This window comes from Onychostoma macrolepis, chromosome 23 (genome assembly GCF_012432095.1).
Source record: "Onychostoma macrolepis isolate SWU-2019 chromosome 23, ASM1243209v1, whole genome shotgun sequence".
Taxonomy (NCBI): Eukaryota; Metazoa; Chordata; class Actinopteri; order Cypriniformes; family Cyprinidae; genus Onychostoma; species Onychostoma macrolepis.
In genome coordinates, this window is record NC_081177.1 from 12,060,057 (window position 1) to 12,077,934 (window position 17,878).

Genomic DNA, 17,878 nt, shown 5'->3' on the forward strand with positions numbered 1-17,878 from the left:
CTCAGTTTGAGTACACAGGACGGATATTAGCAGATCGACTATAGAGAGAGAGATGGCAGATAAAAAAAAAGGAAAATATCAGAGAAAGAAAACATTAAAAAGAAGGGTTACAATCAGGCAAGAGGTAGGACCTGCGTTAAATATCGGAGCAGCGTTCCAGCGATGGAGAGAACTCAAGGACCACTCCTTGAGTTCTCTACACCGCTGGAAAGCTGCTCCGAAGGGCTCGAATCGTACGCCGAGGTTGCGTTGTTTCTTTTTGATAGGTGAGTAACGTTGATTTTGCTTCGTTTCACACAACTTATCCGTGTTGGCTTTTGTCTGAATATGCTTGTGTGTCATCTTCACTTGTTTCCGCAATCGTCGTTGCCATGGTTGTGTAGCCTACGTACGTGCGGGGCGGAGATTTCAAAATAAGGGCGAGGTCCTGTTGGGGTATGGACGTGTTTGTTTTGGTGCTTTCAAATATCAACATCGTTTGGCAAAAAACGCTTAGTGCACCTTTAAGTGATTCTGAATGGATCCATATAGTTGTACAGTCAGGTCAAGGCAGGAGGTTTAGTGGTCTTTGGCGTCTCCCTGTGGTCCTGTTTGGTATCACAGCTTGACTTGTGCTTATTTGTATTGAAAATGTTTATTATTAAATTTTGTATTGAAAACGTTTAATTATAATTAAATTATTGATTGATTGATTGTGGCACTGTACATACAATATGAATTATGAAAATTAAAAACTACATATTTATTTAATATAAATAAATAAATACATGGTGGGGGAATCTATATTATATAGATCAGTTTTTCGACACATCCCCCTCAAACGTCAAAACTCGGCAACAGGTTTATCATCTAGAATTCTTGGTTATTCATGTGCTCGGAACTAGTAATCAGGATCATTTGATACTTCCGTCTTTCACTTTAAAGGAAAACATAAATGTTAATGCGGCTTGCCACAGCGGCGGAGGGTTCTGAGGCGAGCACACGCACCCGCGCAAGAACGCGCACTTTAGAACACGGGTTCAAAGCAGGTGCCAGCAGCAACAATGTAACAATGTAGCAACGTCACAACGAACAACCAAACGTTCTAAACGCTTTCCAGGTTTGTTTGACAGCGTCTATAAGGCATGTGACTGCCATAATGCTGAGTCGATCATGGGTGTGATCGTGTTTCTTGAATAGCCTACTAAACCACACTACAATATAAGCAAATCATATTTCTCCATACTTACCCGAAATCCTGATCCATAGATTTGAAAAAGAATTTATAACTGTTGACCGGACGGTTGTTGAGGACATTTTTAAAATCCGCCAACGTGACTTTTTCCGGAGAAACCGTCAGTTTCACTAAATAAGGGGTTTCTTCTTCGTCGATATGGTATATAATTTTGGTCTCCGCCATGAGTAGGCTTATATGGGTAGGACAATCATTGACAGAAGAAAAAGCAAGGGTTGCAGCAGCGCGATTAAAAAATATATTTGTAGACTATAACTCGTCAAGTGCCATATATGCGCTATAAGGCGACATTGCTGGTTGCCGGTTTCACGTAGGCAAACAAAAATCCTGGTCTTGGACGGAGCGAGCGGTTCCAGACATAATCGGAGCTTGAGCGTCTCTATCACGGCGTCAATGTTTCTCTCTGATCGCCAGTAAAACAGGAAGGGACGGTTCACATCCCTATGAGCTGGAGTTCAGGATATTTTACCATCACAGTTTTCTCATAGAGGTAGGCTGCCCTCTAGCGGCAGACAGAGACAGAGACTGAACTGCTGTGGCTCTAAGCCAATGGCTGTTAAAAACTGAACTTCATGTGTCCTTGCAAGATGAACCTTGCAAGTTTTTACTCGTTTTTTTTTAAGTTTTTGTTTTTCGAAGAAAAAGGGTGCGGTAAATAAATACTAGCCTGTTACAAATATTATTTGTATATGTATAAGGGGTTTCAAACTTTAGATTTCAAAAGTTTACATTTAAAAAAACACACTCACAAACATAAAAACATTGATTGTTGTCTGTTCATTGACAAAACAGAGACCTACTGTCATTGATGTTATAGATTTACATATCACAGATATATCACAAAAATAATTTGTCTTGCACTACAGGCACCAAATGTTAATGTCTAAATGTTAATTTTATTTGTTTGCTTGTTTAGAACAAAACAAATTGTACAAACAAGAATATATAATCAAAAATGTCAGAGATACACTGAACAAAATTATAAACGCAACACTTTTGTTTTTGCCCCCATTTTTCATGAGCTGAACTCAAAGATCTAAGACTTTTTCTATGTACAGTACACAAAAGGCCTATTTCTCTCAAATATTGTTCACAAATCTGTCTAAATCTGTGTTAGTGAGCACTTCTCCTTTGCCGAGATACTCCTTCCACCTCACAGGTGTGGCATATCAAGATGCTGATTAGATAGCATGATTATTGCACAGGTGTGCCTTAGGCTGGCCACAATAAAAGGCCACTCTAAAATGTGCAGTTTTATCACACAGCACAATGCCACAGATGTCGCAAGTTTTGAGGGAGCGTGCAATTGGCATGCTGACTGCAGGAATGTCCACCAGAGCTGTTGCCCGTGAATTGAATGTTCATTTCTCTACCGTAAGCTGTCTCCAAAGGCGTTTCAGAGAATTTGGCAGTACATCCAACCGGCATCACAACCACAGACCACGTGTAACCACACCAGCCCAGGACCTCCACATCCAGCATCTTCACCTCCAAGATCGTCTGAGACTAGCCACCCGGACAGCTGCTGCAACAATCGGTTTGCATAACCAAAGAATTTCTGCACAAACTGTCAGAAACCATCTCAGGGAAGCTCATCTGCATGCTCGTCGTCCTCATCGGGGTCTCAACCTGACTGCAGTTTGTCATCATAACCGACGAGTGGGCGAATGCTCACATTCGATGGCATCTGGCACTTTGGAGAGGTGTTCTCTTCACTGATGAATCCCGGTTTTCACTGTACAGGGCAGATGGCAGACAGCGTGTATGGCGTTGTGTGGGTGAGTGGTTTGCTGATGTCAACGTTGTGGATCGAGTGGCCCATGGTGGTGGTGGGGTTATGGCATGGGCAGGCGTATGTTATGGACAATGAACACAGGTGCATATTATTGATGGCATTTTGAATGCACAGAGATACCGTGACGAGATCCTGAGGCCCATTGTTGTGCCATTCATCCACGACCATCACCTCATGTTGCAGCATGATAATGCACGGCCCCATGTTGCAAGGATCTGTACACAATTCCTGGAAGCTGAAAACATCCCAGTTCTTGCATGGCCTGCATACTCACCAGACATGTCACCCATTGAGCATGTTTGGGATGCTCTGGATCGGCGTATACGACAGCGTGTTCCAGTTCCTGCCAATATCCAGCAACTTCCCACAGCCATTGAAGAGGAGTGGACATTCCACAGGCCACAATCAACAACCTGATCAACTCTATGCGAAGGAGATGTGTTGCACTGCGTGAGGCAAATGGTGGTCACACCAGATACTGACTGATTTTCGAACCCCCCGGACCCATACAGTAAAACTGCACATTTTAGAGTGGCCTTTTATTGTGGCCAGCCTAAGGCACACCTGTGCAATAATCATGCTGTCTAATCAGCATCTTGATATGCCACACCTGTGAGGTGGATGGATTATCTCGGCAAAGGAGAAGTGCTCACTAACACAGATTTAGACAGATTTGTGAACAATATTTGAGAGAAATAGGCCTTTTGTGTACATAGAAAAAGTCTTAGATCTTTGAGTTCAGCTCATGAAAAATGGGGGAAAAAACAAAAGTGTTGTGTTTATAATTTTGCTCAGTGCATATAGGAAAACTACAGAACTAGATGCAATGAGCAAAATTATAAACGCAACACTTTTGTTTTTGCCCCCATTTTTCATGAGCTGAACTCAAAGATCTAAGACTTTTTCAACATTTATACAAATGAAACAGTTACATTCTTTTTATTGCTTTCAGGGTTTTACTTTTAGATATTGTTTCCATTGTTTCTTTTTAATGTCAGTTTTAAATGGTTTAAACATATAGATTTTTCCATTCCATTTGCCTTTACGAATATATAATAACAAGGAATTATTATAATTAAATCAAACATATTAGATTTGTCTCAAAATCCAATGAGGAACACATTACATCATCTAACAACAACCATGTACCTTAGAACATTCCCAAAATAAACTAATAATATTTTTTACAAATAATAGGCTGTTAACTTTTACAGTTAATTTTATTGCTATATTGCAAAGTTCTACAAATCAGTCTTTCAAAACTGTATTTGAATAGAACATAAATGGACAATAAAATGAATGAAAAATATTAAATGTTTAACTATTATTAACATTTCATAAATTTTGAGAGAGATGATGGATGGATGGATGGATAGATAGAATAAATGTTCTGAAGTTGTGCAAGCAAGCATGAGAATCAGGTAGAGACATTTTGGGTCATTTTACATTTTCTAACAGCAGGGGGCAGCTCTGTTCTTTATACTTCCTGTATGTATTCCTTAAATTATTTGAATATTGTTTAGGAAACACCTACAGGCCAATTTATTGCAAACTCCAGGCCCAATCAGAGTCAATTAAACTCAGTGCTCATATTCTACATTTCACACTCTGCCTCACTGCACAGGACAAATAAAGTGTGCTTACTGTATTTATTAAACTTACTGGAGTTCAGTATTCTGAAGGATTCCACTGGCTCATGGATTTAGTCAATCAAAACAACTTTTTGCAAAGTACATTCTTTTTCTTTGCTCAGTTTGTACTTAAAGTACCAATTTGTCTCCTGAAATGCGCTGCTCAACATTTACAGCGAATAACTGAGTTGGATGAACTTGTGAGTTTAATGAACTTCCTAAAGCAGTTAAAATGATTTATTGCTCCACAGTTTCAGGTTACAGCAAACATTTTAGCCAATGGCTTAAAATACTGGATTTCTAGATTATTATTATTAGACATAATTTTGTATTTTTAGTTTACATTTTCCATAAGCTACATAAATGTAATACTAAAAAAATTACAAAACATAGCTTGTTTTAAGTATTGCACACAGGCACAGCTACAGTTCCCCATTCCTGTGGGACGTATGATATCAATTAAGACATTGCGATCCGAATCTGGTAACAGTGGGGCTGAACATTTGTTACTGGGCACTTTGTCAAGTAAAGAATGGAGATAATAGAGCTACAATGCCTTACATATAGAAAGAATGAATCTTAATTACACAAAATATTTCAGAATAAACTTTAATATATTTGTACATTGGTCCCATTGTATACCAACAAGATCATTTATTGCCATTTTAAAGATAAATGTACACTCCAGATCATATAAAAACTACTGCATAAATGCTTCATAACCTATGTAAATAAACATCACTGACCAAGGAAATTGCTGAAAAACTGATGATGGAAAAAGATAAATGGGACTTGCTCATATTGCAAAAGAAAATAAACTACAACTGTACCATCTACATAATGCTGTAAAACAAAGACTGTAAAAAGACAATGGACCAAAGAAGTCCGGGTCAACAGGGCTCAAAATAACATATACTGTAGATACACATACATCAGAATAACAAGCACATTTAATTGCCTTTGAGGTTCACCTTCGTACCATCTTTTACTATTTTAACCTGAAGCCACAGCTATTTGTTTGCTTCCTGAGTTTTATAAGAAATTTCCATTCAGATTCAGACACTTACAGTGGTTTCTACCACACAGATTTTGAGCAAATTAACTTAGAACTTTTTAAATTTAGAAATCTAACATAGAAGAGTACCAAATGCTGAATTCAGCAAACTGCTCTACCACATTTTACATATGTTTAACTTGAATTCAATAGATTACCATTACGGTACACTGCGATTATGATAAGAAAAATATATCAATTAAATTGACTTACCAATACCAACAGAATTTGAGTATTATAAGATCATGTAAGCAGTAATTATACTGTAGAAAGACAGTAATTCCATTCCTTTTCTCAATGTAAATGTAAAGTCCTTGATTCTCTTCTCATTCAGCACGCTCTGGACCAGCCAGCAGCTAACTATGAATCACTTCCATGACATTCTCTCCATTTCTTCAGTTGAGAAAGAGGAAGACAGAGGAAGAGTGTGTAAATACATCACAATGCATCTGGTTGTCTGGAACGAGATTCACTAATTGAGACCACATTACCTCTGTTCAGATCAATAACTTTTGGAGAGGGATAGTTGTTTGCCGCTGCCCTTTCTTTTATTATGTTGTTCTTGTAGTCTAAATAAAAATACAAGGATTTCTTCAATATATGCTGACATAAATATGAAAACATGACAAATGATGGCAAATCACTATCTATTAATATACATCAGATGAGACATATTCAGTAAAATAAAATACAAAAAAATTCCTTGTTAAAAAACAATAATAAAAATCCTCAAGTAATTTAAAACAAGAGTTTGAAGAATCATTCTTGCAAACCAAATCACACTTCTTTAAGATTTTCCAGAGCACTAGTTACAGCATCTTCAGTCTTTTCTGGTTATTTTCATAAAGTCTTGATTTTTAAATGACCTACTTCAGCTTTAAGAGAAATCATGGAAAATGTGGTTGCACTTACCCAGTCGCAAGTCCTCCTGATTGTAGGGTTGCAGTTCTGTGGCATCGAGCTCAATGGATGTCCTCCGACCCCTGCCAAGTAAAGCAAAAGTTATGCTTTTTATGTATTAGCGAGTGTAAAATGATTATTGTGGATTTTGATTTGACTCAAAAACACTGAATCAAAAACTGTGAAGCTGAATTGACAAAACTGGAGAACTTTATCAGTAATCTTTATTGTTAATCTTTACCGTTCAGACCATCGAACCTCAAACTCAGGCCCTGAAACAGATATAATATGAAATGTCAAAAGAAAGTTCAGTAAGATTCAAGCCTATAGTCTCAAAGGTACTAATTATATATTTAAATGTTTCAGTTCACTAATCATCCACATGATCCTACTTTTTTTTCTGCAGTGCCTCGTGGTCATAACGATGCCGATGAGCATTAACAGAAGCAGCAGGAAGACTGCCAGGATGTAGCCCACTTGGTGCAAGAGGTGAGTTTGATTCTCAGGCAGAATTACATTGAGGACGTGAGGCGCTTCGACCATGTTTGTATCTTCTCACCAAGAAGAAAAAGAAAACATGAGAAGACAAGATGAATGAGAACTCTTAAATATCTGATTTGAAAACATTTAACTACTTTATGCTGTACTAAAAGGCAAGAAAGAAAGATTACTAGTTTGTTTTTCCCATTTCACCCAAGCCTGGCAGGCGAGAGGGGAGAGGGACAAGGTTTCATGTCAGAATGGCCAAAGCAGACATAATGAGTTCCAGACCTGATGTCATGCCGCAGCAATGGAGAAAAAAACACAAACCACAAGAACGGGAAGCGATAGTGCAGGCGGAGAGAAATACCACCACTTCATGGTCAGTCTGTCTGGAGACATTTTCCACTTATTTAGTGCCCCACAATAACAGGGAGAACTTAGATTTAGTCTGCTAAATTTTCAGGGATTGCATGTCAGTAGTGCTTATACGACCAAATAAACCAAACAAACTCACTGAATGCTGCTGTTTGTGTGTTTTACAGTATTGTAAATCTTGTTCTTGGCTTAACAACACAAAGAAATGACTTCTTCATCCTAAAACTAACAGACATTATGATTACTTCATGAGTCATTATGTCTCATCATCGCAATGAACAATGAAGCATCAAATGAGTCACACATGCTGCTAAGATTGTTCATATTTGTATAATACTGAAGTGTATTGGAATACAACACGTATAAACATTTTGTGTATTATTTATAATGCTTTTTTAGTTCATTGTGTAGAGGACAGCCAGAGAGAACAAAAGTGGGAAAAAAAATTGATTGGGATACAACACGGATTTTAACTCATCCAAGTTAAATTGTTGCATGTGCATTGACCTCTAGATGTAGGTTAAAAATATATATATTATTTAATATCCTTAAAAAATAGCAATATTAATATTTACAGGTATATCACAAATATTATGTGAAATAAAATTTAAAAAACTGAAAAATTAATAAATAAAAAATGATTAAAAATACATTTATTTATAACTATTTTTAAATAAAAATGGCTAGTTTTCTTCCCATTTAAAAATTACAAAGTCACATTCAGACAATGCACTAAATCTATAGGATAGCTGACTGATACCGTCACATCTTTTTCTACTTATAGTAGAGTGAGGCAAAATGTTTACAGACATGTGAAGATGTGAATCTAACACAGACCATTCCCGCTTTTCGCTTTCGTGTTACAGCGGGCCAGATGTTGTACAGATGTGGCTTTTCGTGTCAAAAACCAGCCCACTGCCAATGTAAGATGGGGAATATTGTCTGAGCAATGATGGTAAAATCTGCAAACCCCAGAAGAAAGCAAGACGTTGCTGTGACCTTTTCTGGGGCTGTTATAGTTTATAAAGTGAGCTCAGCCATTGCTAAGCAGGGGAAATATGAAGCACTCTTCCAATAAAACCTCCTCCACCTCCTTTATGACCTATTCACTACATTTCTGTTGAAAACATTCACTCGTACAAACTCATCTTTACAAGTGTTTTGTAACACAGAGACGGCAATGACAAAGCCAAAATGACTTGAGTCAGTCAATCTGAACAAAGACAAAGGCATTTTGTTTTTTCTCAAAAAAGAAAAAACAAAGAGAGAGATGGAAAGATTACTGTCAAATTCCCATTGCATAATGGAGAATACAGAGCAGAAAAGTAAACAGACAGAAAAAGGCAGGAAGTAAATGTAGTTCTTAAACAACATTCCTCCCACAAACCCAAATATACATGTAAAAGGAAGAGCAAAGGAGCTGATTAGGAAAACACAGACATATATGTTTAAAACTTACAAGCTAGGAGAGGGAAAAGTGCACCGTTTTGCAAAAGAATAGTTTTCTCTAAGTCCTTTTCCTAGCATGCAACAAAAAAAGAAAATATGCAGTTTTTTGAATAATCATTTGACAGATCTTCTGTTCATAATGAACAAAAAGAAAAAAGCACCATAAACGTGATCCATACAACTTCAGCACTATATTCCAAGTCCTCCAAAGCCATATAATAGCCTTGTGTTGGAACGACCCCCACCCCCCCAAATGTAAGTATTTATTCACTGATAATAATCACCTCAAAAATGGCACATCAACTTTATAAAAACCAAATGGCATTGGTTTAAAGCTATCATGTGTCTTGAATATAATGCATAAGTTGCATAAGTATGGACCATTTTTATGGTGATTTTATTGGATCTTGACATTCCTTTGTCACTTTAAGATCAACAGCTTCATAAAAGTTATTCAAAAACTAATGAATTCAAATAAATTACACCATTCAGAACTAAACAAAATTAAGAGTAAACAATGACAGATTTTGCAATTTTTTTCCAAAAAATCAAAGGTGCAAAAAATAAAAGACCTAAATCACATTAAAAAAATATTCTCTTGTCGGCGCCGATAGCCTCGTGGGCAGCGCGTCGACATGTAGCGCCGTTGCGCTTCAGGCGTCCCGTGTTCGAGGCCCCGGCTCGCAGACCTTTCCCGATCCCATCCCCCCTCTCTCTCTCCAACTTCATTTCCTGTCTACCTACTGTCCTATCAAATAAAAGGCAAAACAAATCTTTAAAAAATTAAATAAAATATTCTCTTACTTGGGTCATTAGCAGGTGGGACAGGATAAGAAGAATGAGTTTTTGGTGCATCAGTAGAGGCACGTGCTGGAGGCGAAGTCTGGACAGAAGGCCCGACGATCACCCTAAAGATTCGTCTTTCATGTAGGCCACAGTAGTGATGGTGAAGGTGGCAGGAATACAGGCCTTTATCAGAGGGCTGAATGTTGTGGACGCTCAGGGAGAAATCCCCCATGGAGAAGGCATCGGTTGAGATGTTCATCTTATTCCGGAGGAAGAGCGGCCCGTATTGCCGGTTCTCTCCAGAAGCGTACATATCAATGAGGCGGTCTGCTCGGTCACGGGTGACCCCAGGTGCCTGCCAGTCCCAGTGGACCACCTGCTGCTGGCCCTCGTCCCTCTGACTGTCTGTCCACAATTGTCTGCGGTTCACACAGGGAAGCACCACACTCTTCCCCACCAGAACCACAAACACGGATTTTTCACCATCCCAGACACGTTTTTCCTTTCGAGCTGCAGAGATTGACATTTTTGGAAATAGTAATAATGTTTAATATATTGTGTTAAATTAAAAATATTATTAAAAAATTACATTTGAAAATCATAATTTTTTATGCTCAACTTGGTTGATGTGATGTGAAATGACACACTTCAGCTTAACGTAAACATGCCTAAAACTATGGAAGCCTAGAAGTGTAGAAGAAGAAGCCTAGAAGAATTATGATAAATAAGTCATATTGTGGGATAAAATATTCATAATTGTGAGATATAGTCATTTTGTGAAATGTAAAGACAAATTGCATAATAAAAAGTCAAAATTGTGAGATATAAAGTCATTTTGTGAAATATAAAGTCACAGCTTTTAGATATAAAGTCATGACTGAGAAATAAACATTCTTAAATGCGTAAAATAAAGTTCGCAGTAGTGAGATGTATAGTTGCAATCACTTTTTTTGAATTTTGAGGTGAAAAAAAGCTTGCTTTCTTCTGTTTTCAGTTTATAAACAAACAATAAATGTGAAGTTTATTCTCTTACGTGATTTAGTGACGTTGAGCTGGATTTGAATGGACTGGTGGACCTTGCAATAGTGGTGGTGTAGGTTGCAGGTATAGATACCTTTATCATTCACGTCCACATCTGCACAAACAAAAGAGAAGAATGGCAGGTATTAAATATCACAAGAAAAAATCAAAAGAGTGACATGGTCATGGTCTAAAAGGATGAACCTACTATTAATAACTAGTGAAAAATTTCCATCGCTGAAGGCGTCTTTTGAAATAGTAATTCGGCCCCTGTTGTAGTCGTTGTACAAGCGCTCTCTACCCTCTGAGGACATATCTAAAATGCGCTCCACAGTGTAATCGGGTTGGTTCCGGATCAGGTCCCAGTGCACGACACGCTGACGGTCCCGCAGGCGATCCTGTCTCCAAACCATCCGCTGGTTATGACACGGCAGAAGAACATCAGACCCGGCTGGAACAGTAATGTTCCTTGCCTCCACAACCACACTTGGCATGTTGTTTTGTGCCCAGGCTAAAAGACATGCACATACATTACATTATATCTTCATTTGGGTTTATGCAGTATGAAAAAATATTGGGAAACTGCGACCAATCAACTGTTTTGTTGCTTACTCACCACATGGTAAGATCAAGGCAGTCCAGACTGAAATGAGAACAAGAACACAAATCTTAGGATTATTGAAGGTGTAAGTCACATTTAATGACATCATCTGAATATGTAAATTTGGCATCTGCCCTGTAGATGTTTCAAACACTGAACTCCGCCCATCAGTCAGTGTTCATGTTGTAAATGCAGACACATTAAAACAGTTCAGAACTGCATAAGACTTATTACTAAATTCTGCATTTGCTGCTATGCCAACACAAAGAAGAACAGCACAGAGGATCCATTCATTCCCTCTCAGCAGTCAGATCTGTAATCCAGAAGATAAATACTGACTTTCTGAAGGCCTCTCCATAACCATCACTAAAACTACAGTAAATGTCATCTAATCAGAAAAAAAAAAAAAAAAATCTATCTATGGTCAAGGTCACAGATGTGTAATCATGTGAGGAATGCAAGAAGCGTTCATTTTTTCTTGTCTATACAACATTGACGTGTCTTGCCACATTAAATCTATATCTATAAATCTATAAAATGAAATAATACAATTTATATACTAATGAATTCATTAAAAAACAAAACAAAAAAAAAACAATGCAAGACGAGCAAAAAATGACTATCTGCCTCTGTAATTCAATTAAATATATTGAAGTCAAGAAACAAAACAGGTCAATGACATATTTTTTGTTATAATGCAAAGAAAGAAAGAAAGAAACACTTAAACGCTAAAAAAAAATCCCATTAAGAGTCAAGTAAAAACTAACTTATATGAATGAAAGAGAGATTATGTTTAGGAGGGTGGTGTTTTATAAGAGCCTAAAAACTGAGCTGGAAAGCAAAGTATGGCCACAAAGAAAATAAAAAAATCAAAACCCCAAACCCTGTAATTGTCTTTACACGCATGACAGTGTTTAAACAAGGAGACTATTAAACATTGACGTGTCTTTCCACACAAAAGACTACAATAAAACATTTAAAAAACAGAATGCAAGGAGAGCAAAAATAACTTTTTGATTTTCCCCATCTGTAATGCAACTTGATTTATATTCTCAGACCAGGTTTTATACTCTTTTAACAGAAATAAAAGAGAATTCATGAAGAAAACATTGCTAAAAATTTCCCTGACAAACCTGAGAAGTGGAGGAAAACACATCATCGTTTACTACTGCTGATGTTGCAGAATGACGATGGTGACTCACTGAATCGTTCATAACTAATAAACAGACCTGACTTTAGTTAGAGTGAAGCCATAATTTAGTGAAGCACAACAATACACACTCTTTAAATCAGACCCAGCTAATCTAAAATCTAATCTTAATCTAAACCGTTATGCCAAATATATAGACAAATTAGCATATATTTTTAACAAAGAAAATTGAAAAACAAAGGGAAGGAGAGTTGGCAGGACGCCAGCACGAGACTTACTAAAGGCAAAATTGAATGCACAATTCCACATTTACTGTTAAGGATGTAACACAGAAGACGTTTGGAGTGTTGTGAAGGTAAAAAAGTAGTATTAAATAAGTATGGGAATTCGTAAAAATTATTTGGCTACTTACTGTATGGCACAAGAAACATGTCCGAAAAGTGGTGAAGATATTTGTTATTTCTGGAGCGCGATGAAACTGATTTTTTTGTTGTTGTTTTGTTTGTTTTTCAAAGAACTGTTACCTCACCTCAAGTTTCGTCGACCAGCGACAGAAAACTAAATCTTTGCCGTTTGCTAGTCTGGACGACCAACATGCTCCTCCTCCAGAATATTTAACATCATGAAATACTAAACTCTCTCACATTACCTGCAAAAATTTCATAAATTATACCGGGTTTCAACAGCAACGCAGGATCATATCTACATAATAAAAACGTATTCGGGTATTTGACCAAAATAAGAAACTAAACAATATATGTATATATTTCTACAACAAATATTAAACTTACTATTTTTGATATACATATAAACGCTATTTTAAACGATTATTTAATTATACACGCAGTATCAATTAACTCATATTAATTACATGGAATACTTGCATTTTATTCATTTCAAAATATATTTAATGAACATCTAATAAGATATATTAAAACGGTGGTAGACAACGTACACGTAATACATTAATAGTACAAACTATTTAGTAAAATACTATAATTAACTAAAATAAAACACATCTGACATTTTACAGGTTATTGCATAGCATTATAGACAGAAAATTATTATTATTATTTTTTTTGTTGTTGTTGTTGGTTTGGAATGAGCAGTGTTGGGCAGCAACTAGTTACTAGTAATTTAGTTACTGTAATATTATTACTTTTTGCAGTAACTAGAAGTGTAACTAATTACTAATAAGATTTCAGTAATAATATTACAGTTACTTTCCATAAAACAGCTTAGTTACTTTTGATGCCTCAACCCCACTGATTTAAAATCTAACAATCAAATAATTCCTAGATTTATTTTCATAATTCGCACATGCATGTGATGTCCCCAGTGCAGCAGGCAAGCTTGGAATATGGAAAAGCTTACATTCAGCAGATAGAAATATTGCATTATATTGATTTTGTCAGGAAAAAAGATCTGTTGTGTAAGTTGTGGCTTTACTTTACTCTGGCATTACATCCCTCTGATCAGCATGTGGTAAATTATATTAATATAATTAAAAATATTTTAGGAAAATTAAACAGTTTCTTACAAATTCATGTGATTTGATAAAATACATAACGAAATTTAATCACATATGGGTAACGGAAAAATTACTTCAAGCTACACATTACAATTAATGAGATGAATACAACACTTCTACTTGAATGGCACTATCAATCACTATTGAGTGTTTGTGATAACTTCTGACTGCGATCCAATGTGGATTTTGGTCAAATGATGAGGCAGAAATATGTTGTTAGTAACATTCTAGAAGAATTTTATCTGGAAGATACACAGTTACAAATTCTGTGGGGTGTGAAGAAAAAGTAATGTAACTAGTAGTGTAACTAATTTATGTTGCCAGAAAGTAATAAGTAAATCCAGAAGATGTTTGGAATAGAGAAATATTACTTTTGAAAGGAGTAACTAGTAATAAGTAATATATTACATTCTTTGAGTAACTAGCCCAACACTGGGAATGAGGCCTGTAAACCTCAGGACTAAGAAGATACACTACAGTATAGTAAATAGACTACACTACAGTAGGCATGGAGATGATTTGCTTCACCCTAGTGGTGACTGGAGAATATAGTTTAAAAAAAAAATGGAGATGGGTTTTGTTTGTGTCGTTCTTGTGTCATATAAGGTGTAGGTAGGTGATATGGGCTGTTAAAACATTGCACAACTAAGAGGTGGGAGATGAGGCCTTTTTATTGCAGTAATGAGTACATATACAGTGCATACGGATTTCAGGTCACTGTTTTGCTCCAGATGCAGTAACAGTAGAGTGAATGGCATTATGAACAAACACAAGTCAAAAAAATATTTAAATAGCACAATGTTAATTAATCTGTTTTAGTCTGACTCGCTCTGACATAGACTTGGGGTGCTGTCCATGCATCTGGGGCTCTCTTCAGTCCAGCTCGCCTAACGATTCGGGCAAGGTCTCTCTCAAACTTAACCTGAAAATTTAAGAAATAAATTGAATGGAACACAATACATCAGTATGGTCTCTAAATGTAAATGTCTTGTATTTGCAAAACACTTCAGAGTTTGAAAATACAACTTCCAACAGATACCAGTTTCTTTTTAATAGACTTCAACCAAAAAAAAAATACACACAGCTTATGACTTGTGAATACCTCTGTCTGCACCCATCCACTAGAGTAAGGAAATAACTTTTACAGCACCTTCTGTTCACACTGCAAAAAAGTGATGTTCCTCAGTATTTGTCTTGTTTTTCAGTGCAAATGTCTAAAGAATCTTAAATCAAGATACATTCACTTCAGAAGCATGTTTTTTGAGAAACTGAGCTTGATTAAAAAGTGAGAAAGTGAGGTAATGATTAAAGCAAGAACAAATATTTACCAGTGGGTTTAGAAAATATTTATTCAAAGGGAAAACAAGTGTTCATACCCCAATGACAGATATTTGTTTTTATTTTAAGAATAAGATCACTTAATTTTGTTAGATTTCTCAGAAAACACGCTTTCCTATGTTAAATTTGCATATGAGTAAATGTATCTTGATTTAAGAATGTTTCAATATATACTGTATGTACTGGAAAACAAAACAAAAATACTTAGTTTTTTTGCAGTTTATGCAAAATTTAATGCCAAGACATAATGAATTTAAGACCTTACACTCCGATTTATGACCTTTTTAGGCCTTAATTTGTTGAAGGGTGAATTTAGACTTTTTACGATATATTTAACACCCTGAATATACTTAGCACTTGAAAAAGTTATATTTTAAATCACATAACAAAGAAGTACATTCTAAAAAGTACATATAAAAGTATTTACCCTTGTTGTCTAGATGACTAACATAACTGACCTGTTTTTTATTCCTCCTGACATCTTTCACCCTCCTCCTCAGGAACTTGGTCCGTTTTAGCAGCTTCTTGTATTTGTGCCTGTTCATCTTCCTTCGTCGGATCTGCAGCACATTCTTGCAGTTCAGTGGTGTCGAGCTTTCCCCATCCTCTAGTAATGGCACCGCAAATGGAGGCAGCACCATGGATTTTCCCACAATCTCACCTTCATCCAGAGGCGGTGAAGCCTCCAGTAATGGGGGGAGAGAGTAGCGCAGAGAAAGCCAGCTTTCCAAGGGTGAAACTGATAGTTTACGGGGCACAAGAACCTCCTCTAACTCTGGCTCAAGAGGTGTCCATAGTTTGGGTGGAAGTTTGTTGTCAGCAGCTGAAGTGAAGCATCTGTTTGAATATTTAAGAGCTCTGAAATGAGTAGAATGACAGTGTTGCACAACACTGCATAACGCCTGGCTCTGGTTCTGCAATGAACCTGGAAAACAAAAGACAAAAGTATGGGACTTTGTAAAACTATCTAGAAAAATTAAATGTGTTATTGATGAAAAAAATTGAATAAGCTTTACCAGACACTTTGGAAAGCAGGTTCAGCCGTGAAACCACCCTTGGAAGAAACATGGTTTACAGTCCTATGGCCGTTGCACCCTCAAGAGCATCATGGACTGAAAATATAAGATAGAATATATACAGTTGTGTAGCTTCCAAATGGGTGTTTCTTTAACCACAAAAAAATTGTATGTCCCAGAGATGATTTTTACAGATTTACTTTGCAATATGTAAAGGTCACGTTAAAGCTGCCTTGGAAACTAATTATTTGCAAAGCAATGCATGTATCTTAAGCATAAACACATAAAATACCTTTAAATGTATACATTTTTACTACTACTATCCCTCAGTTGTGGTTTCCATCACGACCAACAACTTAAGTATTTCTAAAGTTAGTGTATTTTAAACCAAAAAGACATGTCAGTGAATAAACAGCATGTTTTAGATGAAATACGAAACGTGTGAAGAAAAGGTCAAAATTTTAAAAAAAGCGTGAAAATATTATGTATTTAAGATAGATAAAATTGCTGTAACGTTAGCCTTAGCAACAGCAACACTGTAATCACGGTACAACTAATAAAATCACTAAACGCTTTGTCGCTAAAGTGTCGAAACTGATAATATACTGACAGGAATGTCACGGTAGAGACTACGCTATACTATACTATGCAGTTCATGCTGGAGGAGTCTTTCATTCCGCTTTCATTCAAAGCAGCTGTAAGCTTGGCTTCATGGCTTAAAATGATAACCGTTAGTATTGGGTGATAAGTATATAGACATTAATACATCTGTAAACAAGAAGGCAACTCTTATGCTCTTTTAAGAAATACCAATCAGATTACATACCTTGCCAGTTCAAAAATGTTCAATGTGACTCTGTCTATTTCCGGTCCACTGAATATGGAGGTTCCCCTTAGAACGGATTTAACCTTCAAAGGTTCCGAGCCAGATATGTTGCGCTACAAATAGCTGTTGTTCCGTAGGTTATGTCTGAGTAGAATCATATATTTGCCTGTGTCAAATCAGACTGAACGGATCATTACGGTTGTTTTGGGAAGTGTAAATATCACCAAAATATGGTGAAATATGAACGGAAAATTGTTATTGTTGTGGAAAAAAACGAATGAAATATCCAGTTATTCTCAAAACTTTAAAAATAAAATAATAGAATTGTTTTGTAAAACAATCTTTTTTTTTTTTTTTTTTTTTAAACAATCTAACATTTTCAAAAAAGAGAATGAGTGTCTTTCTCACGTCTTGCTATGTCATGTTTCTCCTAATGGTGTCGCAGTTTTCCCAGAATCTAAAACCGTGCTACTGTCATTTATTTTTTACAAATAATATTTACAACAAACTACAACAAATATACAAGAAGGGATCATTTTAAAATACACAATAATATATATATATATATATATATATATATATATATATATATATATATATATATATATATATATATATATATATATATATATGTGTGTGTGTGTGTGTGTGTATATATATATATATATATATATATATGTGTGTGTGTG

The 17,878-nt window shown here is 36.1% G+C and overlaps 3 protein-coding genes across 4 annotated transcripts in view; all 3 read right to left on the reverse strand.

The window, feature by feature from the left end:
* dvl1a (dishevelled segment polarity protein 1a) overlaps positions 1-1,666 on the reverse strand; it is a 37,745-nt gene extending 36,079 nt beyond the window's left edge. For both annotated transcript variants that reach the window (XM_058762351.1, XM_058762350.1), the window contains exon 1: positions 1,230-1,666. In XM_058762351.1, the coding sequence (XP_058618334.1) occupies positions 1,230-1,399 (170 nt within the window). In that variant the 5' untranslated portion in view covers positions 1,400-1,666. The remainder of the gene's footprint in view (positions 1-1,229) is intronic.
* A 3,587-nt stretch (positions 1,667-5,253) lies between these two features.
* Positions 5,254-13,073, reverse strand: mxra8b (matrix-remodelling associated 8b). The gene is made up of 10 exons (XM_058762262.1): positions 12,891-13,073; positions 11,344-11,370; positions 10,936-11,238; positions 10,741-10,842; positions 9,726-10,217; positions 7,007-7,165; positions 6,856-6,886; positions 6,627-6,697; positions 6,206-6,283; positions 5,254-6,107 (listed from the first exon to the last, which is right to left on the reverse strand). Exons 1-10 carry the CDS (start codon positions 12,907-12,909, stop codon positions 6,082-6,084), a joined length of 1,308 nt encoding a protein of 435 aa, XP_058618245.1. The 5' UTR covers positions 12,910-13,073; the 3' UTR covers positions 5,254-6,081.
* A 1,589-nt stretch (positions 13,074-14,662) lies between these two features.
* aurkaip1 (aurora kinase A interacting protein 1) lies at positions 14,663-17,326 on the reverse strand. The gene is made up of 4 exons (XM_058763676.1): positions 17,190-17,326; positions 16,364-16,459; positions 15,806-16,272; positions 14,663-14,931 (listed from the first exon to the last, which is right to left on the reverse strand). The coding sequence occupies exons 2-4, from the start codon at positions 16,413-16,415 to the stop codon at positions 14,815-14,817; spliced, it is 636 nt and encodes a 211-aa protein (XP_058619659.1). The 5' UTR covers positions 16,416-16,459; positions 17,190-17,326; the 3' UTR covers positions 14,663-14,814.
* Positions 17,327-17,878: the final 552 nt, after the last annotated feature.